This window comes from Carassius auratus, chromosome 1 (assembly GCF_003368295.1).
Source record: "Carassius auratus strain Wakin chromosome 1, ASM336829v1, whole genome shotgun sequence".
Classification (NCBI taxonomy): domain Eukaryota; kingdom Metazoa; phylum Chordata; class Actinopteri; order Cypriniformes; family Cyprinidae; genus Carassius; species Carassius auratus.
In genome coordinates, this window is record NC_039243.1 from 17,164,482 (window position 1) to 17,182,821 (window position 18,340).

Here is an 18,340-nt window from a genome sequence, read left to right on the forward strand (position 1 = left end):
AACACCCAGCCCTCTTTAATCCCAATACACTTTTTGTAAATAATATGATCACTGATCATAATCTAGATGTCGTAACACCAATGAGCGGATGGTATTCAACCATCTGTTCCATATTAATGAATCCTGACCCTTTGACACATTCTACGCTCAAAGACCAGAATGTGAGTTAAAGAAAAAACAAAGACCTTCGTTTTACAACCCTCTTACAACATAACTCACCACCCTGGGCGCCGCCATGACGGCAACGTCCTGGCGTGGATGAGAGTTATAACACCTTGGAGACTATCCAGAGATACAATATCGAACTTCAAAGGGAAGACCAACACCCGCCCTTTTTACTCGCAGCGATCACACAATCCAGTGAAACAGACACACACACATTCAAAAACAGGCACAAGCATTTTTGACTAGCCCATGGACCTTTTCCAATAAAACTACATCTAAATGTATTTTAATGTCTCCCTTTTTGTGCTCAAATGTATGTATGCGGCATAGTGGAATATACAAATGTTACTGTGTGTTTAATGCAAACTTTATATGCATTTAGTTAAGAATAACTCTGTATCTCTGTATACTTCATTGGTAAAATCATAGTTCTTGGTGTCTGTATAATCATAAAAACACGACTGTAACAAATCTTGATAGCAAATTACAAAAGGACGCATTGTTTCAGAGGAACGATCTTGCTTAAGAAAAATGTTTAATTTTGTCATTGCCATAAATTAGACCAGTGGGCGGAGATCAGCAAACAAAGAAGATTTTTCCCGCCTCAGTTTGTTTACACTTCATTGGCTCATACTGAAAAATAGGTGTAAACCTGGTTTTACGTAAAAGCTCAGGGAAACCTGTATTCTGGGCATTCCGCCAGAGTGAAAAGAGGATTCCCAGCTTTGCAACCGGACTTCAAGAAGTTCTCCATTTATTCTTCTTTACTTTTCGTTTCATTTTAGTTTTTCTTTATTGTCTTCGGATATTTGTCTTCGTTCAATTGTCTTCACGAGCCAAACGAACTTAAGTCTAATCATCTTTTGGCAAAGTTTACCTTCGCGTTAACCATCAAGCTCACGCATCATCTGCTCTGGAAAGAACCGCGGTGAGGCCGCACGGACGGACAATTTGAGCGCAGCTACACACAAGAGCCAGATCAAAGCAAGTACTTTCTTATATCGCAACTAAAATTGCTGTTTAAGGTTGTCTAGGCTATTCCATGTTTGTGAAATTATTCAATGACTTGGGGTCTCTTGCAAAGTTAACTGTTTGAAATTGCCACGCTGAGATTGGTTTTCACTTTCACTTTCTCTCCCTCTCTCTCTCTATCTCTCTCTAATTTATCTCATTATTATTCTTGTTCGTTTACCTTGTTTAAATTGTATTTTCGTTTTGCTATATACTCATATGTGAATTGTAGTTATGTACTCTTTAGTCTGTTTTTATTAAATCCTATAATTTGCTTGAATTGAATTGTTTTATTGCTCATTGAGATCGAAGTCCCTGAATCGTGTGATCTATGCTACGAGCTTTGTTTTATATGAATTAATTTCAGTAATCTTAGTAGTACAGACAAAGAAAATATTGTTTTTTCCTGATCAGAAGATTAATATTTCTTGGAGTTTGTAAGAAGGGTATTTTTATTGAATTTTGATAAGGAAGTCTAGCTTCCAGTTCGCTGGACGAACAGATTGTCTAGAGTAACTTAAATTAATTCTAGTAAAGGTTACCTTTAAATGATTAAATATTCCCTCTTTGGGTAATTTAATATTTGTAAGCAATAAGCATGTTATATTCATAGACTCATGAATATTCACTTCATTTGAGTTAATTATTCCCCAGAAAGTGATTGTTGCTACAATGTGCTCTGTTTGACAGAAACCTGGCTAAAACCTGATGATTACATTATGAGTCCATCCCCCAAGATTACTGTTATAAACATGAGCCATGTCAAAAAGGCAAAGGGGGAAGTGTTGCTTCAATTTATAACAACGCTTTCAGGATTTCTCAGAGGGAAAGCTTCAAGTATAACTCGTTTGAAGTAATGGTGCTTCATATAACAAAGATGCACTGGGATCAGCATTTATAGACATTCTGAACTCTATTGGGGTTAGACAACACATGTTTCAGGACCTACTCATTGTCGAAATCATACACTAGATTTAATACTGTCACATGGAATTGATGTTGATAGTGTTGAAATTACGCAGCCAAGTGATGATATCTCAGATCATCATTTAGTTTTGTGCAAACTTCATATAGCCAAAATTGTAAATTCTACTTCTTGTTACAAGTATGGAAGAACCATCACTTCTACCACAAAAGACTGCTTTTTAAGTTATCTTCCTGATGTATTCCCAAATTCCTTAGCATATCCAAAACCTCAGAACAACTTGATGATGTAACAGAAACTATGGACTCTCTCTTTTTCTAGCATTTTAAATACAGTTGCTCCTTTACGCTCAAGGAAGGTTAAGGAAACCAGTATGACAGCATGATATAATGAGCATACTTGCACCCTAAAGAGAGCAGCCCGAAAAATGGAGCGCAGCTCGAGGAAAACAAAACTAGAGGTATTTCGTATTGCTTGGCGGTAAAGTAACCTATCCTACAGAAAAGCATTAAAAACTGCTAGATCCGATTACTTTTCTTCTCTTTTAGAAGAAAACAAACATAACCCCAGGTATTTATTCAATACAGTGGCTAAATTAACGAAAAATAAAGCCTCAACAAGTGTTGAAATTTCCCAACATCACAGCAGTAATGACTTTATGAACTACTTCTAAAATCGATACTATTAGAGATAAAATTGCAACCATTCAGCGTCAGCTACAGTATTGCATCAGACAGTGCACTATAGACCCCCTGAGGAACAGTTCCTCTCATTCTCTACCATAGGAGAGAAAGAATTGTATAAACTTGTTAAATCATCTAAACCAACATGTATGTTAGACCCTATACCATCTAAGCTCCTAAAAGAGGTGCTTCCAAAAGACATAGATCCTCTTCGGACTATTATTAATTCCTCATTGTCATTAGGATATGTCCCCAAATCCTTCAAACTGGCTGTTATTAAGCCTCTCATTAAAAAAAAAAACACAACTTGACCCCAAAGAACTAGTAAATTATAGACCAATGTCGAATCTCCCTTTTCTGTCCAAGATACTAGAAGAGGTGGTATCCTCACAATTATATTCCTTCTTAGAGAAAAATGGTATATGTGAGGATTTCCAGACAGGATTTAGACCGTATCATAGTACTGAGACTGCTCTCCTTATTATTATCTGATCATGGTTGTATATCTCTATTAGTTCTATTGGATCTTAGTGCTGCGTTTGACACAATTGACCACAACATTCTTTTGCATAGACTTGAACACTTTGTTGGCATTAATGGAAGTGCATTAGCATGGTTTAAATCATACTTATATGACCGCCATCAGTTCGTAGCAGTGAATGAAGAGGTATCATATCGATCACAAGTGCAGTATGGAGTACCTCAAGGCTCAGTACTAGGGCCGCTACTCTTCACGCTTTATATGTTACCCTTGGGAGATATCACCAGGAAACATGGTGTTAGCTTTCACTGTAATGCTGATGATACTCTGCTCTATATTTATTTGCGGCCCGGTGAAACACACCAATTTGAAAAACTAATGGAATGCATAGTGGATATAAAAAACTGGATGACAAATAATTTCTTACTGCTAAATTCTGAAAAAACAGAGGTGTTAATTATAGGACCTAAAAACTTTTCATGTAAAAACCTAGAACACTGTCTAAGTCTTGATGGCTGCTTTGTCAATTCTTGGTCATCAGTTAGGAACCTAGGTGTGCTATTTGATCGCAATCTTTCCTTAGAAAGCCATGTTTCTAGCATTTGTAAAACTGCATTTTTCCATCTAAAAAATATATCTAAATTACGGCCTATGCTCTCAATGTCAAATGCAGAAATGTTAAAGGTCCCGTTCTGCATGATCCCATGTTTTAAACTTTAGTTAGAGTGTAATGTTGTTGTTAGAGTATAAATAATATCAATAAGTTCAATGCCAAACAAGATATTTTATTTAACATAATTCGCCTACAAAAAACAACCTGTTTGGACTACATCCCTCTAGTTCCTGCAGTAATGATGTCACTAAAACAGTTTTTTGACTAACCTCCACCCACATGAATACACAAACAGGGGGGCATGGCCTTGTTGCGCTCCGACAGAGAAGAGGAAGAGCTGCCTTTGTGTTTGTTGCCATGTCGTCGAAACGCTGTTATTTTCATCTCGGAGTCCAATCATCTTTGTTTGGCCTTCCCAGGGACGCTGTACTTGGAGATTAATGGTTACAATTTATGTTTAACTCGGTTCCCGAAAATTATAATCCAAATGTAAAACTATGTGAAGCACATTTTTCTGAGGACAGCTTGCTGAAGACAGCTTTCTCAATCTCAATCAGTTTAATGCCGGATTCGCAGAAAGATTATTCCTAAAAGATGGAGCAGTTCCCTCTTTGTCTGGAGAAGGCATTGTTTATGGACCACAACCGGTAAGTGTATTTTATTATTTAAATTGGTGCGCCACAGTTTTTGTAACTTATTTCACAAAGGGCAACACTGTTTAGCTTTGTTAACTAGATGTTAGGGCTGTGCAAAAAAATTGAATGCGATCTCCTGTGATTATAAGTACATCTCCAGCACATGTTCCTGCCCACTTGCTTCTCAAAACCAGCCCAATCACATTTCCAGGAGGGCCGCGTGCGCTAAGCTGGTGTCGAATCACAACACAGGAACCACTGGCACAATCAGAACTCATAACGTATTTCTGAAGGAGGGACTTAAAGAACAAGGAAGTCATCAGCCCGTTTTTATGACAGTGAAAACAGCGGTATACAGATAGGTGAATTGTGTGAAAAATACAGTGTTTTTTTTCACGTGAAACATGAACACGTTATATTGCACACTGTAAACACAATCAAAGCTTCAAACATCGTATAGATTTTATACGAATGGCCCTGAATGGTTTAGCACCTCAGTATTTGAATGAGCTCCTTTTACATTATAATCCTTTACGTCCACTACGTTCTCAAAACTCAGGCATTTTGATAATACCTAGAATATCAAAATCAACTGCGGGAGGAAGATCATTTTCCTATTTGACGCCTAAACTCTGGAATAACCTACCTAACATTGTTCGGGAGGCAGACACACTCTTGCAGTTTAAATCTAGATTAAAGACCCATCTCTTTAACCTGGCTTACACATAACATACTAATATGCTTTTAATATCCAAATCTGTTAAAAGATTTTTAGGCTGCATTAATTAGCTAAACCGCAACCAGGAACACTTCCCATAACACCCAATGTACTTGCTACATAATTAGAAGAATGGCATCTACGCTAATATTAGTCTGTTTCTGTCTTATTCCGAGGTCACCATAGCCACCAGATCCAGTCTGTATCCAGATCAGAATGTCACTGCAGTCACCCGGATCCAGTACGTATCCAGACCATATGGTGGATCAGCACCTAGAAAGGACCTCTACATCCCTGAAAGACAGCGGAGACCAGGACAACTAGAGCCCCAGATACAGGTCCGCTGTAAAGACATTGTCTAAGACGACCACCAGGACAAGAACACAAGAAACAGATGATTCTTCTGCCCAATCTGACTTTGCTGCAGCCTGGAATTGAACTGCTGGTTTTGTCTGGTCAGAGGAGAACTGGCCCCCCAACTGAGCCTGGTTTCTCCCAAGGTTTTTTCTCCATTCTGTCACCGATGGAGTTTTGGTTCCTTGCCACTGTTGCCCCTGGCTTGCTTAGTTAGGGTCACTTCATCTACAGCGATATCATTGACTTGATTGCAAATAAATGCACAGACACTATTTAAACTGAACAGAGATGACATCACTGAATTCAATGATGAACTGCCTTTAACTGTCATTTTGCATTATTGACGCACTGTTTTCCTAATGAATGTTGTTCAGTTTCTTTGACGCAATGTATTTTGTTTAAAGCGCTATATAAATAAAGGTGACTTGACTTGACAGTCCCTCCTACCAACCAGAATTTTTAGAAGTGAATGTTGTGCAGATTTCTCCATCTGTGTGAAGAAAATATATATGTGCAAAGTAGGGCTGTCAACGAATATTCTAAATTCGAATATGTATTCGAATAGTTAAAAAAAAACGAATTTCGAAGGTGAAAATTAATATTCGAATAAAAAAAAAAAAATAAGGAAAAAAGGCCTGCGGTAGTAGAAGCGTTGTTGTCTGTTTTGCAAGTGGGCGCGCTAGCACGCCTGAGGGTTCAGGGACAGATCACAGCCTCACATCTCAAAAATGTGCACCCAAATGAGCATGGCATAATGGGTGGAACTCCAGCTAAACAGGCACGTCTTGACACTTAACGTTACTTTGCATCGCCCGCCGCAAGCTCTTTGTCTAGAACACGACAAGAGGCCATAACGGATAAAATAATTTAGTTCATTTGTAAGGACATGAGACCGATCAGTATCATGGATGGGGCACACTTCGGGGAGTTCTGTCAAGCAATGGATCCGAGGTTTGATTATTTATCGTTTCATATCAAGGAAAAGTTCCATGTTTAACACAGCACAGCTCACTCTGAGCATTCAATGTCAGTTCTATATGCTGTAAAGCTTCAATTAATATTAATAATATTTGTTTCAATCACTGAATGAAGCCTGCTATATTTGGGACAACAGTTGCGACCTTAAATTGCTTGCACAAAAATTTGTTTGTTCATTTAAACCATTATGCGCAGAGAACGTGAGGGTGAGAGAGCTTGAGGTCTACAGTCTTGGACATTAGTTGATTTCCTGGTTTTTGTGTAGTTAATACGTTGTCATATATGTTTAAACGTAAATAGACTATCTTTACAAGTATATATGTCTCTTTCTATTATTTTGGCCTGTTATTGACGTAATGCGCGTCATTTACAACTAGGGATGGGAACCGAAAACCGGTTCTTATTCGGAACCGGTTTTGTTCTTTGAAAAGAACCAGAACCGTGAGCATTTTCTAAGTTTCGGTTCTAAAAACGGTTCTTGTGCAACACGTGACCAAGCGCTGTGAGCGAGAAGGGTATTCCTGCACAACCGGAGGCTGCAGTTACAGGACCGCAATTCTGTGACCGCAGCTTTAGGACCCTAGTATTTTTGTGACAGCGCCACCTACTGTACTGAATCAACACTAATTAAAGAAGGATGACGTGGACAGCAACCAGACGGTGAGTATCGATATTTAATTAAGTTTTATTTTATAACGTTTAAACGGTGCAAAGTTTACATAGTGAGAACTGCTACCTATGAATTAATAATTAATTCCCACCAAATTAAGAATTTGTGAGCTATTTTTTATTAAGTACTACGACGTTAATTCGTGGCTATGATTTCATAAGTCCTAATTGTGTTTTAATGACGAAGTATTATAAGTGAATCTAGCCTGCACATTAATTAAAATATCAGATGACAAGAGCATGGTTGTTGTAAGGTTTGTAAGATTTACATGCAGCTTAATGTAGTAGTGTGAATACTGGCTTAATAGTCGTTGTTTTACCATATTTATGTATAAAATATATTTCATAATTAAACTGCACTGACTGCCTAGTTGCAGTATGTGTTAGCCTGTTGTTTTGGCATTGTTTTGCAATGATAAATTAGGCATTTGGCAATTTTAATAGTTTGTTACAATTTGGCCTAATCTGCAGGTCTACTCCACATACAGTTATACATTGCTATCATGTGTTAGTTTCTGTCATGTTTTGCATGGCCAATATGAAGTGATTTTATGGATTTAATTAGGCTCATTGTAGGACAGATGATTAAAAAAGGCACTAGGGATATTTTCATGATCTCAAAATATTCTAACAAGTACACTCTCTCTTTTTCAAGATAGATATAACAATCCAAAAAGGGAAATCCCTGCCCGAATTGAAGAGATGCACCACATGCTGCAGGGACTTTCACTTTTCATACATATACATATATATATATATATATATATATATATATATATATATATATATATATATATATATATATATATATATATATATATATATATTCCAGTTGAATATGTTAAACAGATGTTTCTTATTTATCTCTCTCTGTCTCTCGCTCTCTCTTTCTCTAGAGTTGAAGCCTACAGCCATTCTATCCATGCAGCAACTGATGGAAAAGGGGTTCACTTTGGTGCTGTTGTGATGTTGTCACAAAAATGACATGTATATACTGTACAGACCAAGAGTTGGGACACACCTTCTCATTCAAAGAGTTTTCTTTATTTTCATGACTATGAAAATTGTAGATTCACACTGAAGGCATCAAAACTATGAATTAACACATGTGGAATTATATATGGAATTATATACATAACAAAAAAGTGTGAAACAACTGAAAATATGTCATATTCTAGGTTCTTCAAAGTAGCCACCTTTTGCTTTGATTACTGCTTTGCACACTCTTGGCATTCTCTTGATTAGCTTCAAGAGGTAGTCACCTGAAATGGTCTTCCAACAGTCTTGAAGGAGTTCCCCGAGAGATGCTTAGCACTTGTTGGACCTTTTGCCTTCTGTCTGCAGTCCAGCTCACCCCTAAACTATCTCGATTGGGATCAGGTCCAGTGACTGTGGAGGCCAGGTCATCTGCCGCAGCACCCCATCACTCTCCTTCTTGGTCAAATAGACCTTGATGCCTTCAGTGTGATTCTACAATTTTCATAGTAATGAAAATAAAGAAAACTCTTTGAATGAGAAGGTGTGTCCAAACTTTTGGTCTGAACTATAATATATATATATATATATATATATATATATATATATATATATATATATATATATATATATATATATATATATATATATATGTGTGTGTGTGTGTGTGTATATGTATATAAACATTCTTGAATCATTCTTGTGTCTTGTCTTGCCTCTCAACAACTTTTAAAATATTGGCAGTTATTTAGTGACTCCATATGCTGATTCCAACTTTAACTTACCTGGTAATGAGCTAATTCACCTTAAGGAAGTGAATCAATATACTGTATAATTCAAGAGACAGTTCAAGACTTTTAAGGTTCTTCATTTTTTACAATTGTTTTAACATTGATATACATCAATTTTACAAAATTGTGACTCAAAGCACACTTAGTAATTTAACTCTGCTGCATTTTGAATAAAAAAATCACATTTAAAAACATGCTACTGAGATTAATATATTGATGCTATATACAAAGTAACGTGACTGCAAACTAAACCAACAGGATACTAGAACTGCGTTTCTGAAACTGCAGCCATCGCTATATTGGCCAGTACGGTAGGTGGCGCTGTCAGGAAAAACTAGGGTCCTAGAACTGCGGCCCAGATCTGCGGTCCTGAATCTGCAGCCTCCGGTTGTGCAGGAACATACTATTGCTGTGAGCAGCCTTGCGCCGCTGTTCTGAATATTCGGCGTTTCCCGTAAAGAATTTCACGAACCTAATGACAGACACACCTCTCTGCCTCTTTAATTACTGAGCACATTGATTCCAATAACGCACATTCCACAGACTCGTTGCGCTGTCGCGTCTTTAATTGCCGAACACATTGTTTCCCACGACTATATGTGCACTCGCGCCTTTGATAACTGCACATCGTTTTGTCTGACGCCGGCGATACACTGGATGCGTGGCGCAAGCGTCTCAGCTGCGTGGCGTGTCCGTTTTGAATTCGGCTCCCATGTTAACAGGTTAGAGCTTGCAGACTGCCTGCGTGAGACGCGAGTCTCAGCCACACTCGAGCCGCGCGGAAAACGCGTATATATATTTATATTTTTGTCATGAAGACAAGAGCCAGGTCTGTCGGCTGTCTCCCTCTATGTCACCCACAGTAGCAGCAGCGCGCCAGGCACGATTCTGGTGTGTAAAGACACAGAAAAAGCGAAGCAGGCGCCACGCAACAGAAACACAACGCAGCCAGTGTGTCACCGGCCTGACTGTACATCTAACAGCAGCGCGCTGCACGTGCCGCCACTAAATTACATTATATTTGTCCCATATTGTCATTCATATACATACTGGCTTCAACTTGGACCACTAAATAAATAGACTGCTATTGTTATGAAAGTATGAGGGTTAGATTATTTAGTGTACAGGTCATTTCAAGACTGGTAAACAAAGTGATAGGAAATATTTATTTTAATGCATTTTAAATGTTTAAAAATGTGGAAACCACTCATGGCATCACAGCATCTCCTGACTGCATTATTATTTGTAAAATAGGGACTTTATGGAGAGTGTGTATACACGTTTATAATATTTAACCGTTTATAATTCATTAATTAAGAGAAATTAACAAGTGTCTCAGCCCTCAAGGGACTATTTAGGCGCTTATTCCTGCTTGAAAAGCAAAATGTTATTGATATTGTAAAAAACAACAACTTTGAAACACATGCTGATTGATGGACTAGCATTACTAAACATTACCTACTACCTTCCAGCAATGCTACATTCAGTGAAGGTAAAATAGTAAAAAACATAGTTCATTTAAATGAAACCAGAAGCCGAACCAGAAAATGTCAAAAAAATATCCCACCCTACTTATGAAGATCTTTACACTGTAATATATGTTGCATTTTGACATTACCAACCTTTAATTTAAGTTGACAGTAAGTAATAAACAGTATTGAGCATTGAGTAGTTGAGTATTGTGCATTTTCCTTACCACTATTTCTTAATAATTGTTTAATGATTTGGAACCGAAATAAGAACCGGAACCGTTAGGTGGAACCGGAACCGGAATCGGAAGATTCCCAACCCTATTTACAACATGCGCAACCAGATGTTCGAATAGTTCGAATATTCCTGTATTTTTTAGAGGGAATATTCAAACATCATTTTTGAGCAATTTTGACAGCCCTAGTGCAAAGTATGCGTATCTGCTTATGATCTATACAAAAGTGCTTACATGAGGGGAAGCCTCCACCAAAGAACATGTTAAAGAGTTCTTCAGGTGTAATATCAGACTCAAAACCTCTGTGGAAATCAAATCCTCCATGAGTATTGTAACTTGAACTGTTGGGATCCTCTGCTCCACTGACATCATACTGCCTCTTCATGTCTGGGTTACTAAGCACTGTATAAGCATTTCCAATCTCTGGAGAAAGAAAAAAAACAGCATTTGTTGTTTTATATTTTATGTACATCAATGTATTGGATATAGTGTTTCAAGGCAGCGTTACTTTTAAAAGCCTCAGTTGCTCCTGGTGCATGGTTTTTGTCAGGGTGGAATTTCAAAGCAAGTTTTCTGTAGGCCTTTTTCAGTTCCTCATCGCTGGCATCTTTTCTGATACCCAGTACCTCATAGTAATTCTTACACTTCTTTATCCTACAGACAACAAAAAGCAGTTTAAATGGTTAATCTTATGAGGGAAACTATTTTATCTTATTTTATCTTAAAAAAAAAGACATATTATGCCCCTTTTTACAATATGTAATAAGTCTCTGGTGTCCCCAGAATGTGTCTTTGAATTTTCAACAGTGTTACAGTAGCCCAATTCTTTGCAACACTGGCTGCGTCATTACAGCTCGTACCTGCTAAAATTATTAAATTATATCTATTTTGGTTCTGATTATCATGTTCATTGGGCTTAAATCATGCATTTTTAAACTTTATTAGTTTAAACTTCTGATAAACAGTTTTCTGAGCGTGCACGTAGAGAAAGTGTCTGTCACAGCATGTGAGTACCAAACTAAGTTCTCATTCACTTGATTCATTAAATGAGGATGAAAACTCCAGAACTGCTCTGAGAGTCACATCATGAGCAATTTACCATTTTATTTGAGTAAAACTAGCATCATATAACATGCACAGTATTGTTGGGCGATATGGTCATTTTTCAAATCGTCATATCGTCAACCCATGAGATCAACGATACACAATATTATCGTGCATGTGTGGAGCAAGACAGCGACTCTCTGTTCTTGTCATAGCATAACTATTTGTTGTTTTAAACCGCGCAGGTGCAGATGGGAAACACTGCACCTCTAAGGTTTTCATGTTATGTAGGCTGTCTTACGACCCAAACTGACGGAGCTGAAGCTCTTTCCCGTTATCGGGATGGAAGGTGTGGATCGGGATCCGCCGATCGGAGAAGTGCAGCAGACTACACTCTACAAGATAAAGCTTCAGTTGCTGTTGTTTGTAATAGCAAATGAAAACATGTTAGGCTACCTGTGAGGTTTTTCTTAAATAGGCATAGAATAAAATTAGTAGGCTAAAAATCTGCATATTTCATGTCATTGTATATCATAGGCCTACGGTAAAGTTAAAATGTCATTGAATAAATTAATTTCTGTTTGGTCAAAAAAAAAAAAAAATTATATATATATATATATATATATATATATATATATATATATATATATATATATATATATATATATATATATATAAAGCTTGCAAGCACCACTAGCAAAGAAGCCGCAGGATTAATAAACTGAGCTTGCGGTTGCCGCTTGTCGGTGCAGTACAGAAAGGATGAAAGGGGCGATTCAGCGCCGCCCACACATTCAAACAAATATTAAGGCATAATCTCATTTTTTACCCACAAACAAAAATACGAAAAATCCAGCTAAATTTTAGTTTTCCGTTTCTTAAACAAAACGAAAATTCGAAAATCAAACCGTTTCTCATTTATCTTTATTTATTTTTAAATAGAAAATCAAATGACCAAAATATACACGGACCTTCAAGTATGCTTCATTTTTGTTGATGTTTTTCAAAGATTTGTTTTCGCTGATCGTGGATTCGGTATGCATTGCCACAGGTTTTGCTTTTGCTTCGCCGTTTTTTCGTTTGGAGTTTTGACACAAACCTCTCGTGGGGGCGGGGTTAACAGTGATCTACTCTGATTGGATAGTGAGCTTTTGATGGACAGGTGCTCTTGCAGGAAGTACAGACGTCACTCAGTGGCGCGTGCCGCGCATATTGAAAGCTTTCGTGGTGATTAAATCTGGTCTCTACGGCAAAAAATTTATATTAAGCTCATACACAGGTAAGTAAGCTTATGTTACTGAAGTACCCAATTACATCGATACAAGTTTTTCATGTTACAGTGTGGTACAGGTTGTTGTGGGTTATTACTGTCATTCAGTAACACAAGCTTACTTCAAGCTGCCTTGAAGGACAAGAGCTCATCTTTACAGACTGAGACGATCGAATGTCAAATACTATTTACATATTTAGTAATACAAATCAATGCAAGATCTTTCCAATATGCATGCCACTCTCTGGCGCCACTGAGTGGCGTCTGTACTTCCTGGTCAGAGAGCACCTGTCACTCAAAAGCTCAGCAAAAATGAAGCATATTTGAAGAGCCTGTTACATTTGTGAAACTATGTTAATTTTTTTCATTTTCATTGTGTTTTTCTTCTTTTGTAATGGCATATTTTTGATAGTTTCTGAAAAAGTTACGTACGGTTTTATAAAGTTTCGTTCATTTTTATTGAAGCAAATGTAATTCCATATATTTAAAACAGCTAGTTCAAATATAGTCATATGTGCGGTCATATCATGCGTCCTGTGACAAATTTGACGCATCTGCGCACAGAAGGTATCAGTTTAAATGTTTGCAAAATCAGTCAGTGATGAAAATCAATAGTAGATTCCCAGTTAGAAGTCCAGCAGTTTAACACTAATATTGGACATAAACGAACACGTTAAATATAAAACATTGAAAACAGGTAAGTTCATAAATTTGGAGTAAAGTTGTACTGAACTAATGCATCAGTCATACAGCGCTCCGGACCCCGCGCCTCCACAGAACGAGACCGACGCACCGCCACAGAAACAAGAAAGAGATGCATTCTAACATAACTGGCATTAAACTCAGTTAGTGAGGGTTCGTTTACATAAATAAATATTGCACATATATATGCCGTTCAGATTACTTGTTAAAGTGCAATGAAATACCTTATATCTGCGGACGATGTATGTCTGTTTGTGGATGAAGACTTTGTATCGGTCAAAACTATGTATTTTGCATGCATCACATTATAGTGCGGAGTGCATGAAAATAATAACAAGGCGGCAGAGTGAACTTATCATCCATAGTGGTTCTCACATCATTCTACATCATCACCACATAGTGTGTGTTATAAGTTAAGTGATCAGTCTTTAAGAGAAGGACTACGTGAGAACCACACTGTAAAAATTCCAACTTAAACTCAGTTTTTAAAGTTAATTCAACAATTTAACACTAAAAAAGTTGAGATAACACAGAAATGTAAGTTGAATTGGAATTTAGATCAATTTGTTACACCAAATTAATATTTCAAGTTAGAACAACTAACAACTTTAAGTTGGTTATTAGTATTGCCAACAAAGGATGATGAGCATGCGTAGTTCGAATGCTTTTTTAAACAACGCCATTTTACTTTCTCCTGTTTCATTTTCGAGTCACCTTAAGCGGCCTCTGTTTATTCCCTCATTGTGATCGCTCTGGTAAGTGTAGTTCTGTGTGTATCAATTCACGATATGATTTAAATGAAGTTTATTCACAATATGCGCTTTTGTACAACATACAGTATTGTTCAAAATAATAGCAGTACAATGTGACTAACCAGAATAATCAAGGTTTTTAGTATATTTTTTATTGCTACGTGGCAAACAAGTTACCAGTAGGTTCAGTAGATTGTCAGAAAACAAACAAGACCCAGCATTCATGATATGCACGCTCTTAAGGCTGTGCAATTGGGCAATTAGTTGAAAGGGGTGTGTTCAAAAAAATAGCAGTGTCTACCTTTGACTGTACAAACTCAAAACTATTTTGTACAAACATTTTTTTTTCTGGGATTTAGCAATCCTGTGAATCACTAAACTAATATTTAGTTGTATGACCACAGTTTTTTAAAACTGCTTGACATCTGTGTGGCATGGAGTCAACCAACTTGTGGCACCTCTCAGCTGTTATTCCACTCCATGATTCTTTAACAACATTCCACAATTCATTCACATTTCTTGGTTTTGCTTCAGAAACAGCATTTTTGATATCACCCCACAAGTTCTCAATTGGATTAAGGTCTGGAGATTGGGCTGGCCACTCCATAACATTAATTTTGTTGGTTTGGAACCAAGACTTTGCCCGTTTACTAGTGTGTTTTGGGTCATTGTCTTGTTGAAACAACCATTTCAAGGGCATGTCCTCTTCAGCATAGGGCAACATGACCTCTTCAAGTATTTTAACATATGCAAACTGATCCATGATCCCTGGTATGCGATAAATAGGCCCAACACCATAGTAGGAGAAACATGCCCATATCATGATGCTTGCACCTCCATGCTTCACTGTCTTCACGGTGTACTGTGGCTTGAATTCAGAGTTTGGGGGTCGTCTCACAAACTGCTTGTGGCCCTTGGACCCAAAAAGAACAATTTTACTCTCATCAGTCCACAAAATGTTCCTCCATTTCTCTTTAGGCCAGTTGATGTGTTCTTTGGCAAATTGTAACCTCTTCTGCACATGCCTTTTTTTTAACAGAGGGACTTTGCGGGGGATTCTTGAAAATAGATTAGCTTCACACAGACGTCTTCTAACTGTCACAGTACTTACAGGTAACTCCAGACTGTATTTGATCATCCTGGAGGTGATCATTGGCTGAGCCTTTGCCATTCTGGTTATTCTTCTATCCATTTTGATGGTTGTCTTCCGTTTTCTTCCACGTCTCTCTGGTTTTGCTCTCCATTTTAAGGCATTGGAGATCATTTTAGCTGAACAGCCTATCATTTTTTGCACCTCTTTATAGGTTTTCCCCTCTCTAATCAACTTTTTAATCAAAGTACGCTGTTCTTCTGAACAATGTCTTGAACGACCCATTTTCCTCAGCTTTCAAATGCATGTTCAACAAGTGTTGGCTTCATCCTTAAATAGGGGCCACCTGATTCACACCTGTTTCTTCACAAAATTGATGACCTCAGTGATTGAATGCCACACTGCTATTTTTTTGAACACACCCCTTTCAACTAATTCAACTAATTGCCCAATTGCACAGCCTTAAGAGCGTGCATATCATGAATGCTGGGTCTCATTTGTTTTCTGAGAATCTACTGAACCTACTGGTAACTTGTTTGCCACGTAGCAATAAAAAAATATACTAAAAACCTTGATTATTCTGGTTAGTCACATTGTACTGCTATTATTTTGAACAATACTGTAGGTGGCAGCAAGTTAGTCAGTTAAATTTTCCCGCCTGGTCTTATTGTTGCCTCAGGTCAGACGTCGCCTATTTTTTCTGCCTGACAGTGTAAATTAATCTCTCCGGTAGGTGCTGTTCTTTATATAATATTTACCATAAGAGTTTAAATGTGTTTGTTCTAAATATGTGATTTTGTACGCCGTTTTAGAGTTGCCTCAGGCGGCGCCCAGTTAACGTTGGTCCGTCATTGTTATCACTCCGGTAATCGGTGGTTCTTTGTGTATCAATTTAAGCCATGATTTAAATGAAATGTTCACAATATGCACATGTTTACAAAGGTGTAGGTGGCGGCAAGTTAGTCATTTCAGATTTCATGCTTTGTCTTCGAGTTGCCTGAGAAGTGTCAGGCGAGTGCAAGTTTTTTTTTCCTCGACAGTGCAATCGCTCTGGCAGGTAATGTTCTATGCAGGCTATGAGAATAGTTAACAGTAAGGTCTGAATGGTATTTGTTTACAATATGTGCTTCTGTACAGCTGCTTAGGTGGCTCCAAACTGGTCATTTCAGTTTTCATACTTCGTCTTCGAGGTGCATGAGAAGTGTCAGACGAGCGCGAGTTTTTTTTTTTCCTCGACAGTGCAATCGTTCTGGCAGGTAAGTTAACTTAATGTTATATGCAGGCTGTGAGAATAATTAACAGTAGGGTCTGAATGTATTTGTTCACAATATGTGCTTCTGTACAGCTGGTTGGATGGTTTCAAACTGGTCAGTTCAGTGTTCCTGCTTCGTCTTCGAGTTGCATGAGAAGTGTCAGACGAGCGCAAGGTTTTTTTTTTCTCTCTACAGTGCAATCGCTCTGGCAGGTAATGTTCTATGCAGGCTATGAGAATAATTAACCGTAAGGTCTGAATGGTATTTGTTCATAATATGTGCTTCTGTACAGCTGCTTAGGTGGCTCCAAACTGGTCAGTTCAACCTCTCCTGCTTCGTCTTCGAGAAGTCTTTTAGTCATTCGGTGGTTTTTTTTTTCCAGACAGTATCATGACTTAGGTAAGCAATGTTTTATATCATATTAAATAAAGAGATTTAATTATTGTTAAGGATATTGAGTTTTCTTTATTTGTTTATAATATGTTCATTTTGTACAGTTGTGTGGGTGCCTTTGAGTTTTGAATAAGGTTATTTAAGTTATAAGTGTATAAATAATTTTTTTTAAACAAATGTAACCGTATAAGATAAGCTTGTGTGTTTTCGTCTCAAAGATGTATTTTCTTCTTTTAACTTCTTTTAAATTTATGTGCTTATGTTTGCTTGGCGTGCTATAAATCTGTGTTTTAAAAATGCAAATAACTTAAGAGCAATTTTAAAGCTTAAATTCATAGGTTTTTTTTTTTTGATATTCGTTTAACCAACTTGCTTGCTTTTAGATAGTACTTTAAAGTGATTGTTCACCCAAAAATCATAATTATGTAATTAATATCTCACTCTCATGTCGTTCCAAACCCGTGAGACCTCCATTTAAGATATTTTAGATTTAGTCGGAGAGCTCTCAGACCCTCCATTGAAGCTGTGTGTACGTCTACTGTCCATGTCCAGAAAGGTAAGAAAATCATCATAAAAGTAATCCATGTGACATCAGAGGGTCATTTAGAATTTTTTGAAGCATTGAAAATACATTTTGGTCCAAAAATAGCAAAAACTATGACTTTATTCAGCATTGTCTTCTCTTCCATGTCTGTTGTGAGAGAGAGTTAAAAACAAAGCAGTTTGTGATATCCGGTTCGCGAATGAATCATTTGATGTAACCAGATCTTTTTGAACCAGTTCACCAAATCGAACTGAATCATTTGAAACTGTTCGCATCTCCAATAAGCATTAATCCACAGATGACTTAAGCGGTTAACTTTTTAATGTGGCTGACACTCCCTCTGAGTTAAAACAGACCAATATCCCGGAGTAATTCATGTACTCAAACAGTACACTGACTGAACTGCTGTGAAGAGAGAACTGAAGATGAACACCGAGCCGAGCCAAATAATGAACAATAGACTGACTCGTTCACGAGTCAAGAACCGTTTCTGATAGTTATTTTTCTAATCTAATAAATTAATAGGAAAATGAGCAACGTCACGACTCCTAAATTTATTAGTATCGATACTTCAAAGAATGACTGC

General features: G+C 37.4%; 1 protein-coding gene across 1 annotated transcript in view; it reads right to left on the reverse strand.

The window, feature by feature from the left end:
* dnajb14 (DnaJ heat shock protein family (Hsp40) member B14) overlaps positions 1 to 18,340 on the reverse strand; it is an 88,446-nt gene that overhangs the window by 17,382 nt on the left and 52,724 nt on the right. Inside the window, exons 3-4 of the mRNA XM_026267368.1 lie at positions 11,215 to 11,360; positions 10,941 to 11,129 (exon numbers count right to left, since the gene is read on the reverse strand). Of these exons, the coding sequence (XP_026123153.1) occupies positions 10,941 to 11,129; positions 11,215 to 11,360 (335 nt within the window). The remainder of the gene's footprint in view (positions 1 to 10,940; positions 11,130 to 11,214; positions 11,361 to 18,340) is intronic.